The following is a 16,533-nucleotide window of genomic DNA, read 5'->3' as shown; positions in this document are numbered from 1 at the left end:
CAGTGTGTAGTGCGGCCTCTCGTGTGTGTATATTGTTGATTTCTATTGTGAGGCAGACAGTTTGATAGGAAATCAAAGTCCCGAATCGATGTCACAAGTTCATTAACGGATGGCCTTTTCTCGCCTGTACTTTAACTATTGTTCTTCCCAGCTCTGAATAAGTGCTTATATCTCTGCTTAATTAAACGTGTCTTCTCGTCTGTGGCGCGTGTGTTCCTGCACATGTATGTGTGTGTTTGTCTGTGCATCCAGGTGAGCCTGAGAAGAACTAGCATAAAAGGCATTCATTTGTGATCATGTGCAAGGATGCAAAAAGTCTTTGTGTGTTTTGTATGCGTGCATCTACATCTCCTCTCTAATTTTTTCCTTTGACCTTCCTCCTTGTGTTTCCATTATGCGACTACTGGCGTATAGATGGATCATCGATTCAGCAACAGGGTACAAATTAAGATTTAAACGTTACGTCACCCAGACTATTGAGTTTTACATTTAGGGCATTTGCAATATGCAAGGCTTATTGATCTGCTGAAGCGTGGCGCTTTATAGGAATCACCTCCGGCGGCCGCCACTTTTTTGTTTCTCTTTTCTACCTCTGTTGTTGGCCTGGCTTCAGGGTGCAGGTGTTGGTGCTGTTACATTCCATTTCTAAGAGCTTGATAACTATATTGATGCTTTTATTCTCATTGACAGATGTCTTGCGTGTTTGCCTATTGCGGTGCAGCTTGACTTTCAAAGATTTCCGTCCGTTCTTTGTCACGGATGTAACATCAGAGTTGATTTTTGTGTGTGTGTGTGTGTGTGTTGCAGGAAAACGGTTCCTCGGAGGAACACGTGCTGTACGTGTGGGACCACTTTGTGTCCAAAGCTGCAGCCAAGAATGTCTTCATCATGGCCCACAGCTACGGAGGCCTGTCTTTTGTTGAGCTGGTGAGTGTTTTAGTTTTCTGCTTGTCTTTTCTACCTCCCACTAACAGAAACACACACACACACACACACACACAAGTGCTCACACTGCACTCCTGTCAGTGCAATCAGTCATATATGTGATCGTACTGGAAAATCGGCACATTCAAGCTATTATTCAAAGGACAACTCATGTATACAATGCTGACACACATGTCCGCACAGAAAATCACATCGGTATGCAAATAAAAACTGGTATCAAACTCAGGAAAAGGTCCAAATCAGACATCTTGATCCATGCTAGTCTTGAGGAAAAAGCATGGATCAAGAAGACATCGAGAACGCGAGGAAAGCACGAGGAAGGAGAGTGCTGGATAAATAAATGTAGGGACGGCAATGCAACAACAGTGGTACTGTTAAAGCAGACCTGCTGCAGAGCATGCAGATCTCCCAGCTTAAAGAGAGACAGAGGATAGGTTGAAAGATGGTGGGAGGGAAGTGGATTTGAAGGAATTAATGGTGCACAGGGGAGGGTGAAAATAAAAGTTTGCCCAGCCTCTTGGCTTTATAACCGCACCCTTCATCTAAATTGGCCTACAGTGTGTCTTTGTGGGTTATATGAAGTCTTCTGAGGTCGAGGCTTTATTTTTTACTCTTTAGTTCATTGTGATTTCGTAGCGCGATTTGCCGTCACCTATCGATCATTAATTTCTCGTCTGTTAGTGTGTTAATGAGTCGTGTTTCCTAATTAAAATTCATTCTACAGATATCATCATGGAGAATTATTCATGCCATGTCAGACCAGCCTTTATGAATCACAGCTGATGGTTGGGAAGGTCATGTTTGTATGCTAGTAGCTCGTAGCGTTCTGCTTTTTATCCTCTCATATGTATTTACTGTTAAAATATGTCACGCAAACTCAAGATCTGTGTCGTTAATGTGATTTAAAAGGCATAACCTTCGCTGGTTTTTCCTCCTGTTATTTTTGCGCTGATAAATTAGAACTAGTAAGATATGATATTTGGAACATGCAACGCCAGCTGGATCAGCACTTAAAAAGATGCTAATGCAAACGGCCGCACTGTATCCTTGTAACTAGTTGTGTTAGCAAGCCTCTCTATGATCATTCCAGGTCTGCAGGATTTCCTGCTAGATTCCACACCTCCTATATTATTCAGGGCAATTCTGTCCTCGGGAAGGGAAGAGGAGAAGACGGCGTAATGCTTATATTCGGCTAGCGGGGTATTAAAGGTGGCTGCTTGTCCCACTGGTGTTTCCAGGAATGTATTCTTCTCTTCCCTTTTATTCACCTACTCTTTTTTTTTGTTTGGTATTTTGTAATTTTAATTTGGCTGCTAAATATTCATGCAGTGTTTTGTCCATGACAGCTTTGCGATCTCCTGGGCTTTCTCACTATGTGACGAAGACTAGATATTCTCTCCGTTTGTGTCTTCCTGTCTGTGTTTTTCCTTCAGTCAGACTTTATTGTGTGTAAAGGCCTTTACAAGCTGGTTTCTTTTACATGATGTCCTTGTCATGTGAACAACCCCCCACCCCCACCCCACCCCAATTTAAAGGCTTCATCCATATAGGGCGTGCATATATAAATATATAGCTTATACTAGATGCAATGTGTGGAGGACGCCTTCAAAGAAGGAACTTGAATCATCTTTGTGTTCCCACTAAGAGACAAGGTGGTCAAATATGCCTTTTTCAGTTTCCCTTGAGGGTGTCCCAGCTTCTGTAGACCATCAGCGCTGACAATCCTTCACCTCGCCCTGCCTTACAGGAACAAACAGGTTTACACCCTCCCAATTTTCTGTACCCATCAGGACCCGATGGACCCACGTGTTTTTGTGGAGTCCTTTTCTATGACCAGAATGATGCAACTGCTACAGTAGCATGACTGTTTGAGTGTACCTGCCATTGACTCATGCATGATACTCCATCCGTGTCAGAAATTGACCAATCAGTGGTCTGCAATGTCTCACTTAACCCTTTAGGACCTGCTCAGCTCTCTCAGTAGCTAAAAAAGTAGTACCAGTTACTAAGGCTTTCGTCGAATGAGGACAAGGCGTGAGCTTCTTATTTTTTTTTTTTTTCATGGTGTAGTTTGTATTGAGGCACCTCTTTCACATGAAGTTATCCTCTCCAGGTTGTTTCCGCTCAAAGACACACACTTTTACAGGAGTTCTGTGTAAATACTCTCACGGGATTTAAAGCAGCTACCATACAGTTTGTGCTTATTACTTTGGCGTTTTTCTTGCTCCTTCATACGTAAGCATGCGCACACGTACACACACGCACACACACATATGAACACACTGTCTACTTAATTGAGGAGAAAGCGGTCCGGCGGGACGGAGAGAGGAGGCGTGTGCGCATGAGCAGGCGAGTGGTGAGCGGAGCCTGGCGGGATGAACCGTTTGACACATGAGAGGACCCGTAGAAAACAAGCTGTCTGCGGGTTAATTACTGCTCCCCTTAGCAGATAATAAATACATTTCTGATCAAGCACATCAAAAAGGCCCACCGTTAATTCCTCCTGCTCGCTCCCCTTGCTCTGGAGCATGTTAGCCCCTGTTTGGAGCGCTCGAGTGTTTCATTGCAATTTTATTTCTTTTAAAACACTTCATAGTGTGTACTGACTAATTATAGATACATCAAAGATGAGCTAACTGCCTTTGAATGAGGGAGAAATGGCGGTTTGTGCTGCGGGGAGAAGACTCGCTCGCTATCCCTGCGTTCGCCTCCATAGTTCGTGCCCTTTCTCTCCCCTCCTCGCTGTGATTTTTAGCTATCGCTGAATCCATCCATCCATCTCCATTCAGCGTTTCTCTTTTCTTTTCTTGTACCAGCTCTCCCTGAGAGTCTCCAGCCTCCTCAGACATCTGCTTTCATGCTTGGCCAGTCTGCTCCTCCTGTGCCATCTCTGTCAGCTTTGCAGTTTTAGAGGAAGACGGGTCGTGGATTTGATTCCCCCGCTTTTGCTGCTTTGTTTTCAAAAGTCAGTATTCCTATAGTTTTTTCAATAACTTTAGGATTTTAGAACGACTGCCTTTCCTTTTAGAAACATATATAGAGGCGAATATCTATATTCTAGGACATTAACCTGCTTTCAGCCTGGCCTTAGCGAGAGGCCTACAGAATGGAAGAGTATGTGAAGCTGTCCTCTCTCCCTCCAATCTGCCTTTCTTTCCTTCTTTCCTGGTTGCCAGGAGTCCGGCGGGTTGGACTGGTGAGTCTAAGCTGCGGCGGTGGCGGCGGTGTTGAGGAAGAGTTGTTTAACCCGCACTAACCTTCCCACTCGCGAGTGAAAAAGGAGCTCTCTTATTGGATAGGACAGGGCAGCCTTATATAAAGTCTTATGTAAGAATGCATCTGTCTCCCTGTACACAAATGTGTGGGTGCCCGCCATACAACCAGCCAGCCGCCACAACAACCCCTCGCAAACATGATTACAGATTTCAAGTGTCCCCCGCCACATTTATACTGTACAGTACATTCTTGCAGAACGTCTTTCTGTACACTTTCTGTATGGTGCCATCTGTTTCGGTTTGTAATGAATATAGCTAGTTTAACTCTCCGTCGTCCTTGGTTTCATGTGTTCCTGTGTGAGTCTGTGTGTTGTGTGGCTACGTGTCAGATGTGGGAAGAGATGCTTGAGGTGAGATACGGAGGATTTTGCTCGCTCCTTGTGGACTTCATCGCTATACCGGTGTGTGTGGAGGATGAGAAAGATGAAGCACTGGCGGGTGAATCAGCCGGAGTCGGGGAAGTTAGTTTTACGCAGTTGAAAAGTTTAAAAACTAATTGATTATATCCATGCCATGATACGGCATCTCTTATTTTGTGTGGTATGGGAAGATTTAAAAAATGCAGAATTTGCTTTGAATTAAAAGTAAAGAAAAAAGGATGTTATATTTCTGTCTTTCTTTCCCTGATGAAAGTTTTCCAAACACAGGTTCGATTTTGCCGTTCCTTTGAACGATGCATCTCCTTTTTTTTCTATTGCATTTGCATCTCCATCAACCTCCCTAATCTATTTTACTGTACAAACTGAACCCTTTCATTGGAGATAATTGCCATCCCATAATCCACTGTGCTTTATGTGCTGTTCTGCATCCTCTATTCCTTTGTCCTTCTGATTTTCCCCCTTTATCGGAGGGAAGTGACCCTCAGGGCAGCATCAGTGCCAACCGTGCCCTCTGTGCAGGACTCTTGGTCTGGCAGCCGTCTGCATGGCTCCATGACTGCATGGGAACACACTGAAAACAGTGTGGAAAAGCTTCTCTTTGCAGCAGTCATTTATATAACAGTTGTAAATATGAGAATCCTTTTTATCTCAAGTCAACATACCTGATAGACGGACCACTTTTGGTACATTTGTCTGATTTTCTTGAGATTTTATACAAGTAGAACTCAACTTTCAGCTGCTTCTTTCAAATGATCCTGTCTTTTCTCCTGTCCTCACTCTAGACATGTTGGTTTTATGCACTTCCCAGCTGATGCCTGAATGGATTGGTGTGCAGCTTGACACCGAATACACACACACACACACACACACACACACACACACACACACACACACACACACACACACACACACACACACACACAAATATAAATATACTGTATATCCATATTGTTGCTCTGTGTGGCTCCTTGCTGTCGCCCGCCTAGCTGCCCTCTGGTCTTGGCTCCTCCCACTTCCTCGTTCCATCCCTGGCTCCTGATTGGTGCAGCATACTCTTCCTTATATATATATACTGTATATATACCTATATATACTGTATATATATATTTTTTTGTGAATCTCCCCGTCACGAAGGTATTGATTAATCTTTGATTTTTTTAAATACTTTTATTTTTAACCCTTTAACATCTGTTTTTTATGTTTTCAATGCTCTTTAAGTAGCTGGATTTTAACATAAATGGGGGTTCGTTCAAGACTCCAACACGGGACCCCTCGCACCTGAAGTGAGAATCACCAAGCCAGCTTGTGAGACAGGAGAGAGCAGGGAAAAAAACAGAAATACACACACACCCATACATATATGCAGGGTCGTATCAATATAGTGAATCACAGGTACTCTCTTATGGTGATGTTTCATGCTCCTCAGGACTCCTCAGGTTTATTCTACCAATACAAATACTGAAGTTCTTACAATGTCTAAATCCAACTCAGACACCAAAAAAAAAAGTTTTTCTTTAAAATATTGCCATATTCCGTCTTTTTCCCTTGCAATACATGCTCAACTTTTATATCCGAATTGCTCTTCAAGGGACGAGGGTAACCTTCACCTGAGTTCATCACAACACAAGCACAAAATCACTTTAATTTGTTGTCAAAATGATCCCAGCTGTGAAACCGACCGCACACACACGCTCTGAAAACCCTCTCGTCTAATGTTGTTTGCACGTCTCCGGCCGCCTTCGAACTCTGAATGCTAGTCTGTCTATTGCTTCTGGAGGGGATGGAGAAAAGGTTTGTTTTTATCTCAAGGTTCTCCATAGCTGCCGGGCTCGCAAGCGGTGCACTGGCAGTGCGGTTTCCTGTATGTGTGTGTGTACGTCTGTCTGTGCGTGACGTCTATGTGCGCATGTTAATGCATATGTGTGTGTGTGTGTGTGTGTGTGTGTGTGTGTGTATGTGTGTGTGTCACCCGTAGCCCGAAGAAGCTTGTATCATCCTGAACAGAACAGCTTGGTGTGGTGAGCAGCTATCAGAGCCACGTTTGGATGGAGGAGAGGGTGAGAGGCGATGATAAATGGCTGGGGCGCACTAGCAGAAATTAGTGGAGCCGTATGCAAAGCTGTGGCGTTTTGTTTGATGTGAAACAAAAGGACCACCATGACAAAAGTGCCTGCCAGTCTGCACAGCAGGACAGCAGCCCTCAGGACATACTGTATACCATCACTGCTGAGAAAGTATGCGCGTGCATGTTGCACGCCTGCACTTGCATGTGCATGTGCGTGCTGGGTAATGCATGCATATCATGAATGGTGCTGTTTTCCAGCCCCGTCTGTATTATGTGTATTATCCCTCTCTGTGTTTTTGTGCTCTGCTCGTAATGACAGACAATGCCCGGCCCTTTCCTCACCGTGAAAAGACACGGTTTCTTCCTCAGAGCAGCTATAGCATATTTGCTCTATTAAGCTGCTGAAATATAGACGTCTAATTTCTTTGTGAATGAAAAGGCATCTTAGAGAGCGGCTCTCTTAACATAATGATGTAAATTGAACTGTTTAAATGTCACGGCTAGCAAGCTGATTTGATTTGAATTGATTTGCTTGTTTCTGGAAAGAAGAAGAAGAAGAAAGAAAAAAAAACCCTCCCCTCGCCAAACCTGAGCTGCGCTGCCTGCCACAGATAGACCAAGGTCTTTCTTTCCACCTCGACAACACAATGTAGGGCTTCTGAATTCTTCTATCTGCTGTGATTATGTACAAATGGCCTTCATTTGCCATCCATTTCAAAGCTGTAGTGCTGCATTGTGACTGGAGGCAGATGACGCAGACCAAATTACAGCGGGTTTGCTTGCTGAAAAGGATACTGGCACAATGGGCTTTGTGAAGTATTCCCTTCAATACGTCGCCATTATTCTCACCTTTGTTGGTGTTTCTCTCTCTGTTTCAGTGGTATCTTTGAATTCTAGATTACATTTGCCGCCTGAGAGAGGATCGGGTTTGTAGGAAATGCTTAACTCGCCTCTTGTTTCTCTCACGTTTCATGTCTGCGTTAACTGAAGGGCAGAGGTACTTATTCTGCCAACTTTTGTTCCCCTTGTGAATGGGTCTGGGTTAGACGGGTCATCTGAGACTCATCCAACCACCAGGGGAAGCTCCATACATCACATCTATTTCCACACTACTTAAAATCCCTCTCTCTATCTATATATATATATATATATCTTGTTTTGATCAAACTCTCTTATATTGTTCTCAACATCCCAGAGGCGGATATGGAGCTGCTGCTCTCAGATAAAGTTTGGAGACAGGACCGGTCGATACCCTTCAGGATCGCCGTCAGTTCAAGAATCCCTCGATCTTTCTCCTTCTTACACATTCTTTCTCTTTTTTTCTGTGAGAGTCAATAGTTTGAGCACTTGTCCGTCTTCTGCCACGACTTCTTCAGGACATTATATTATTTCCTGCTAACATAGAGGAAGCTATTATTCTCTGGCTGTTGTAAATAATTAAGCCCATCGAACCGTCTGATTGGTCTGTGAAAGCGGTTGAGTGATACGAGGGCGATGTTAAATATTGAAGAATTTGTTGAGACCATTTACGGCTTTAAATAGTCCAACATGCTCTCACCGGGTCATCACAGTTTACCCACTCTTGTCTTTCCTTCCTCAAAAACGTGAGGATGTTACCATGGTGACATAATTGAAAATCCTTACAAGTATTATTGAGATGACTATTAATAAGTCTCTTCTCACCTTTTTTTTGTCTTCCTGTTGTGATGAGGAAGTGAAAAATCCATCTGTCCTCAGCACATCAAGTCTTTCTTGCATCCCTCTGTTCCTGCCCCGCCCCTCCCATCCACCACCTCTCCTAGCATGGGGTCCATCTCGCCGCGATGCGATGGAAGAAGCCAAGCTCGTCGGGGTTCATTTGAGTTCAGTTAAATCTGAAGGGATTCATCATTACATATTTACTGGCTGAGGCTGATCCTGCTGTAAGGTTCTACCCTCATCCCATTGATCTAATGCGCATGTTCACTCCCGAGGTTACGGGACGTGCTTCCATTTGCATAAGGCCCTGGGCAAGGTTCTTTCCACCATTGATTGGCCTGTCCATGAGCGCCCCGTGCCTCTTCACATTGATCACTTTGGTTTTTGTTTTTTGTGGGTTTTTTTCCTTCCTTGAGACAGTACTGCACAGACTTAAACTGTAGGAGTAGGAGGCCGGCTGCAGGATGAAGATGACAGTATTTTAGAGCAGATATGAAACTTTACAGCTAGAATCTAAATAACTTACTTCACCCCGATAACCCTGAGCTAACTGCTTAAATAGTCAATATTATCAGAGGTTTACAAAGAAAAGCACAGAACATTCAGAAAATACAAATATTATTTAAATCGTCAAAATTTCAACAGTTTCCTCTCAACCTCTGCTTCAACCCCCTGCTCGTGAAAACGCTCCTTTCCTTTTTGTTCTACTAAAGTGTTTTGTTCTCCTCCTTTTGCTTTTTCTCCTCCTTTCCTCCCCGTTGTTGAATTAACCCTGTCTGCCTTCTGTCGTTCTTCCTACGTTCAATCTTCCCACTTGAGGAATTTAAAGCCTGATTTCCGATCGTGCTCAAAACTGCGTATGACCATAACGCTCTGATTCACGCTTGTTTGTTTATCCAGCATGGCGTCGGTGACGTTGCGAGGCTCAGACTCCCATGATGCACCTCTCCTTCTCCTCTTTGTTCTGCCGTGTGAGAGCGGCACGCTGCTTTGTCTGCCTCTCGTTCCCCTCGGCTCGTCGCCTCAGAGGAAAGGTCCCGCTCTCTTCCCTCTCCTCCGCATCGGACCGCTCTCACCCTTTCATTCAGACCGCCGTCCCATTCTTCCACTCCTCACTCCGTCGTTTGTTGTCTTTTCCGTCTTGACTCACTACAAAACATCCCATCGAACACTCGTTTTTGTTTTTGTTTTTTCCTTTGGCCCCAGTTCTGTTTTTAAAATGTCAGATCAGTACTGGTCGTTTTTTTTTTATGCTCACCTACCTCTGAGCTTTTTCGTGTCTCTTAACTTACCTCTAATTGTTTTCCTCTTTCCTCTTACTTTCTGCTGTCTTTTTCCTGTTTCTCTCTTAAAATCTGTTTCTCTTTGGCCTCGCTGCTCCATTCCATGCCATCCTGCTCTCATACTTCATATTTGAAATCTTAGCCGACGACTCTTCCCATTCTTCCAATTGCTCCAGCTTTTCCTTTATTCCCTGCGCCGTGTTGCGTTCGCTGCTCCCACTGTGGCGTTTTCACGCCTTCACCTGCTGCGTCTGGGGTGTGTCAGCTGGGCTACGACCCGGGTCACCATCACAAGAGAGGGAATACAAGTGGCTGCCTAGAGATTTGAATGTTGCGAAGATGACACGTTGACAGCTCAAATGAATTGCTTGTCATCTTTTCCCTCCCCGCCTTGTTAATTCCTATAAGAATGCATGCAGTATGAGAGGAATCTTCAGGAAAATTGCCGCACAGGCATCACTCATATTCAACGGCATTCAATTCAGTTTTCTTTTCTGATTTTCTTTTCTTTCCCTGCCCTCGACACCGTGAATGGTCTCATTCTGCGGCAAATGTAGGAGGAAGAATAAGTCTCGGGGATTGAAAGGAGAGAAGGTGTCATTTCTGAATAGCAGCGAGGAACGGCGAGGCGGATCCTGGTGCAAATGTCAGCGAACCCAGTGACTCCAGGGTTGAAGTTTAAACCTTCTCTCCCTCCTCTGCTTCTGTCTTTCCCATCCTCTCTCTACGTTTTTTTTTTTTGTTGCTTTTTCCTTCAAACTCTGCATCTCAAACCACGCCTACCTCCTTCACTCCCTGCTCCCTGTCTCTCGCCTGCTTTTAAGCTTCCTTGAATGCACCGTGGGTATTCTATGGTGTTTTCATCCTGCCTCCTCCAAACCCTGAGCACCAGGGTCACAACATGCTTTCAGTGTGTTGGTAAAGATGTTTTCAGTGTTGGTGCATGATCCGCTCAAAGTGCATCTTGTTTCCTACACATATCTCCAGCATCAGACATGATGCTGTGGAATTCAGACATGAAAACAGACATTCCAACAGTTTCTCGGCCGCCTCATATTTACTACAGTTAAATCTTGAAATACCCCATTTTTGGCTTTTTAAATGATCTATCCCCCCGACTCTACACTCTCTTATACTTATTGAAAGCATAGTTTGAATCCTTTATGGCGATTTCTATCCATCGCTGTGTTTTAGTTATGTGCCTGCAGTAAAACATATTTAATTTTTTAAACCTCGAAAGCTGACAGTGAAAAGAGATGAACTGTTTTATGTGCCATTTTAAGGCTTTATGTGCTGTGAAATACGATGGGGGGGTAAGGGGGGGGTTATAAGAGAGCAAGAAGGAAAAGAGCGCGAGGCAAAGGAGAAAGGAGAGCGAGAGACTGGTGGTTGGGAGCAGCCCTTTGAAGTCCTAGCAGGCTCCGAGCTAAATGTGCAACTCACTGAAGGGTAGGCCTTATTCATGGAGGGGATGTAAGATCTGATTTTAGAAAATACCACACATTTGCACCCGTTGTTTTTTTTTCTTAATATTTGTGCACGCATGTTTTTGCTTTTGGGTTTTTTTATCTTCAAGCATGAGTTTGCATTTTGCACCGAAAAAAAGTCTTGTACGCTAGCTTTCATTTATCCCTGTCATGTCACTCATTAGCTCGGCGGCTCATGTACAGATCGGTTATCGGGTGGTTTGATAATTCAGTCAGTGTGTGTGTATGTGTGTGTGTGTGTGTGTGTGTGTGTGTGTGTGTGTGTGTGTGTGTGTGTGTGTGTGTGTGTGTGTGTGTGTCTGTCTCATATGTATTCTGCTTTCCCATTAGATGGCTTCACACTCGACGATTCCTCTGGACTCTTCTGACATCGGCTTTCATGCATGGCCTGCCCGCCTCTCCGTCTCCCCCTCGCTCTTCCTCGGCCTCGAACATTAAAACCATCTTGGTTGTGTCGAGACATCCCCCCCCCCTCCTCTCCATCAACCATCAGCTAACGCTCATAGTACGCCCCACCCCCCCGTAATCTCTCCTCACCTTCCATCCTTTCTTCAACCCCAGCTCCCTCAATCCTTCGCCATCCCCCTGCCCCCCCCATAATCTCGCCACCTCCGTCTCACCCCCTTCCACCCTCCCCGCCCTTGTGACTTTAGCATGTGATGCCGTTCCACCAGCATCTCCATCACCCCCTTCATTCTCACATCTCTCCTCTATCTGTTTCGGTGGCTTTGCAAGGGGTGATGGGTAGTTTGATTTGGTTTCATTTCTCTTTGATGAAAACACTAGGGGGCACTGCCTGTCTTTTGTTGCCCCTCTCCTTCCCTCAGCAGGCTTCCATGCATCTGTATATTGGTATATGTGTGTTATTCCTGTCTGCATCCCTGTGCTGCTGTTAGTGTTGGTATTTTGCTGGAGAGCCATCTCTTGCCTGTAATGAATGGCACGGATCTGCATTCAGACATACAGGAAGTCAGGCGGGGCGGTAAGTCTCCGGTGGCCAGTAGTGCCATTGGTCTCCACCCGTCTGCACCCCCCCCCCCCCACTCCATCCTGACTGCCACCCCCTGTCTCTGTTTGGGTGAACCCAAGGGTGCGGGTTAATGAAACGAGTCTGGACCCCCGAGAGCAGCAGCAGTCATCTTCCAGACACCTCTGCTCACCTCCGGCCCTCTGAGACCCCTTCTCCATGACAGCCCCCCTCCCCCCCCTCCCTTCAATTCTCTCCCACCTCATCCCCACCCACCCAGGGGGTCAAGCAAAATCGTCTGGCTGCACGGCGACCGCCAAACGCGGCTCACATCGCGTGCGGCCAGACAAAGGTACATAACCTAAAATAGCAAGTGAGGCATTCATGGGAGTTGGAAAAGTGAGTGTCCACATGGAAAAGGCCAGACGTTCAGACAACCATTGCATTCAGGTCAGGTCAAGGAAGAGTCATACCCCAAAATAAGGACCCCCCCTGTTCACTGCATGGACTCAGACTATCCCGACCTTTGATTCTACTCTCCTGGTTGAGCATTTGTTCTTAATTAATGCAGTCACACCACCAGGACTAGTTGTTTTGCGTCGTTTCCACACACTATTTTTAAAAAAAAAATTTTTTAACGCAATTAGCCATTGTGCTCTCTTTCCTGTATCTTAAGCTCACTAATGACTGGGATTGTTTTTTTGATAGAGAAATAAGTGAAGTATTGATTTGTTTTCTGGATGTTTTTTCTTCTTCTTCTTCTTCTTTTGGTGGTGAGCAGACAGCTGATGAGGGGTGTTTGATAGTGCTAATTGGCAGCTCCCCGTCCGTGCGGCGTGTGGTTGGTGGTGGGTTGGGGCTGGGTGAAGTAAAGCACCGCTATTGTTTAGAGGTGTCAAACCCAACGCTGAACAAAGAGGATGGGAGAAATGTGCTGCGCTCGCCTATCAGTGTGCCGAAAGCGGCAAAAGCAAACACGTATATGAATATATACATATAAATAAATATATATATATATATATATATATGTATGTCCAGCCACACACACACGCATGACGGCATATCACCTAGAGTCACATACACTCACTCACAGTGACACGCACACACTCTCAAGCACACACACAAATACACACACTTAGACAAACAGCCTGAAACTGACAAGATAATCACCACATTCAAACTTACCTTCAGCTCTGGGTAAATGCCTTTCTCTGAGATAAACTAATAAATATACTGTTTTCTTTTCAAATCTTCTCCACTGAAGGCCCTAATTACCATACGCTGACAAAGACGTGACAGAGGTGTAATAGTTAAAAAGGTAATTTGACTACAACTAGGAGTTTGGGTTGGGAAAGGGGTCAATGCCCCCCCCCCCCCCCCCCATACACTTTCACACACACACACATACACACATTTGCCTCTCTCTTAATGGTTTATTCACGCTTTTCGAGGACTTTTCCACGTGATTGACTGATAAGGTCTTTTTCCGAAATAGCATCTTCAGTAATGAGAAATAATTGACTCCCTAATCAAAAAAAAAAAAGAAAGAAAAAAAAAAAAAGAAAGGTTCATGAAATCCACAAACTCGACTGTAATCTTCTGTGGCATTTCCAGCAGAATTGACAGTCCTCATAGCTTCAGGCTCTATACCACTTTGATTTAATTGCTTTTTTTTATAAGATTAATAATATACTTTTTAGTGAGTTGTGTGTGTGTGCGTTTGTGTGTGTGTGTGCATGTGCGTGTGTGCCTTTCATCTGCGTGGATGTTTGTGTGTGGGTACATTTTCCTTACTCTTATCTCAGGCTGTGTTTTTAATCAATAATATCACTTGAAAAGCACTTCAGTTAGTGTGTACTAGTTTTTGTAGATTTTTTTTTTTTCTCCATTTAATTCATTAAGGGAATCACCGTGGTGATTGCAACGTGTGCTCAGAAGTGTGTCTTTGTCGCTGTTTGTGCGCGGTCATAAAAGTAAACACATGGAAGTCTTTATTAACGGTTTATAATTAAAAAGCTTTGGGTTTAAAAACAAAATTATAGTATTATTAATACTAATAAACTATTTCTATTAATACATAAATAAACTGTTGCTAATATTATTATTAATAATAATAATAATAATAATAATAATAATAATAACTATTGATAAATGTATTTGATACGTGTCCAGATATTTTACTACTTTTTTAAATTAGTTTGTTTTGCTGCAATTGAGCTCAAAGTTGGGGGTTTTCTCTCTCTTTTTTGGCTTATTTCTATTGAAACAAATATCCATGGACTTTTAAATTCATATTTAAAGGGAGGAAGTAAAATATTTTAACTATTAATTGTGGACCAAACATCTCCACAGAATCCATGTGTTTGAGTCTTCTTTCTTTCCTGTTTTAATGGACTAATTGAATTGTTTTGTATTTTTTTGGAGCTTATTCTAGTTTTTTCTTCTTCTTCTTTTTAGTCTCATGTCTTGATTAATTTTGACATCAGAGTAATAATTTAAGTGAGTTTGCCTTGAGAACTGCAAAGTGTTTTCATGATGGGGCAAATTAACTTGTAACTTCCTCCAGCCTGTCCAATTTGTAATATGGCCTCAACCTCTTCTCGCTTTTTTCTTTCTCTTTTCTGACTCATCTCTCCTCTCATTAAAAAACAGTTTTTAATAATGGCTAGTGGCAATGAGAAGTTAATTTCAGATTGTTATATATTTCCATTAATTCCATTTGGCCATCTCTAGTTTTCCTTTCCTCACCTTCCTTTGACTACAAGGGGATTACTTTTTTTTTTCCTCCTGTTTCAGGGGCTCTCTCTTTCCCCTTTGGCCTCCAGCGCAGGAGACGAGCAAATATGAATGCGTAAAAGTTGGTACCTGAAGGCAACGCTGTCTTTGCCGCTTTCATTAGTACTGCATTATACCTCTGCTCCTCTTCCTCTTTTTCCCCTGCAACTTATTTCCCATTCATCCATGAGCTGCTTCTCACTCAGAGATGTGTCGAGTGGCCCTGGAAGTTTTAACAAAACACCTCCCCTGAGAATCTGATACACACGCCAAAATCACAGACACACACACACCGACACACACACACACACAAACACACACACACACACACACCTGATTTGCCAGTTATGTGCAGAGCAGCAGGCGCCTCCAGATTTGTTGTTTTTGTTTTATTTTCCCTTTGTTCCTCCTCCCCCATCACAGCTAAGGTGAAAAACAGTCCACCGTGATATTTGGTTGATTTTGCCATCAGCAGGCTCCACCTTTTCCAAACACTTACAGTAGCTGGACTTAATGTGTTGATTTGTACGGCATGAAAGTGGATTTGTACACAACAAAGATGCAGCAAAAAAACAACAACAACAACGAGCATCTCACTCATTGTTTTTAAATTTAGCTCTACTTAAAGTGACGTGAGTTAAAATTCTGACATCATAGCATGTGGGTATTCTCACTGCACCCCAATTTAGAAATTTAGGCTCGGAATCCGACTGTGGGCTCACTTATTACAACGAATCAGTGTTTATCAGCCCCTTAGGCTGTGTGTGTGTGTGTGTGTGTTTGTGTGTGTGTGTGTGTGTGTGTATGTGTGTGTGTGTGTGTTCGCGTGCGTGCGCGTGTGTGTGTGTCTCAGAAATGGACAGCAGTACTCGATGGATATTTAACACATTAGCTTTGGCAGAGCTGAGAGTGGTGTGAAAACACACTGATTTCCTAAGTGGCAATCATATCAGCCTTGCCGTCAGAGAGGCAGCAGAGAGCAAACGTTTGTGTGTGTGTGTGTGTGTGTGTGTGTGTGTGTGTGTGTGTGTGTGTGTGTGTGTGTGTGTGTGTGTGTGTGTGTGTGTGTGTGTGTGTGTGTGTGTGTGTGTGTGTGTGTGTGTGTTTGTGTGTGTGTGTGTGTGTGTGTGTCTGTGTGTCTGTGTCTGTGTGTCTGTGTGTCTGTGAGAACTCCATAACATACTGTACATGTTGAGCTTTAAGTTTGTACAGTACTCAGGATTAAGTGAGTCTATTTAGCTTTTTTTTTTCCAACATAATACTAATTTCACTTTTATTTAACAGGATTTGTTCTGTCAGTGCTGCTCTTTCTCTCTCTCTCTACTTCTTTCCTTCTGCACCCAGCCTTTCCTTCTCCCTTCCTTCCTCCTGTCAGTTTCTCCTCCACATGTGTGTCTTTCCACTCCTCTCTGTGGTGATCTCGTCTCCTCCCTGCCAGGGTTCAGGAAGCCCTTGATTCTCCTCCGTGTCAGCATCACCCTGAGTTACGGCACAAAGGTCTCAGCCTCCTCCTCCACCCTCTCTTGTTAGGCTCGCTCGTTTGTCCCCTCCCTCCGTCGTTCCCATTCTCCATCACCCTATCCATCCTCATCTCCCGCCGAGAGTCACCCATCCAAAACTATGTTAAAACAGGGTCATCCCCCGGTGTGCACTTAAAG

The 16,533-nt window shown here is 44.0% G+C and overlaps 1 protein-coding gene across 6 annotated transcripts in view; it reads left to right on the top strand.

Annotated features, from left to right (window-relative positions):
• arb2a (ARB2 cotranscriptional regulator A) overlaps positions 1 to 16,533 on the top strand; it is a 150,022-nt gene that overhangs the window by 55,906 nt on the left and 77,583 nt on the right. For all 6 annotated transcript variants that reach the window (XM_068310630.1, XM_068310629.1, XM_068310632.1 and 3 more), the window contains exon 8: positions 808 to 927. In XM_068310630.1, coding sequence (XP_068166731.1) covers positions 808 to 927 — 120 coding nt within the window. The remainder of the gene's footprint in view (positions 1 to 807; positions 928 to 16,533) is intronic.

The sequence above is a fragment of the Antennarius striatus genome, chromosome 3, assembly GCF_040054535.1.
Source record: "Antennarius striatus isolate MH-2024 chromosome 3, ASM4005453v1, whole genome shotgun sequence".
Classification (NCBI taxonomy): Eukaryota; Metazoa; Chordata; class Actinopteri; order Lophiiformes; family Antennariidae; genus Antennarius; species Antennarius striatus.
This window is presented reverse-complemented; position numbering and strand designations above follow the sequence as displayed.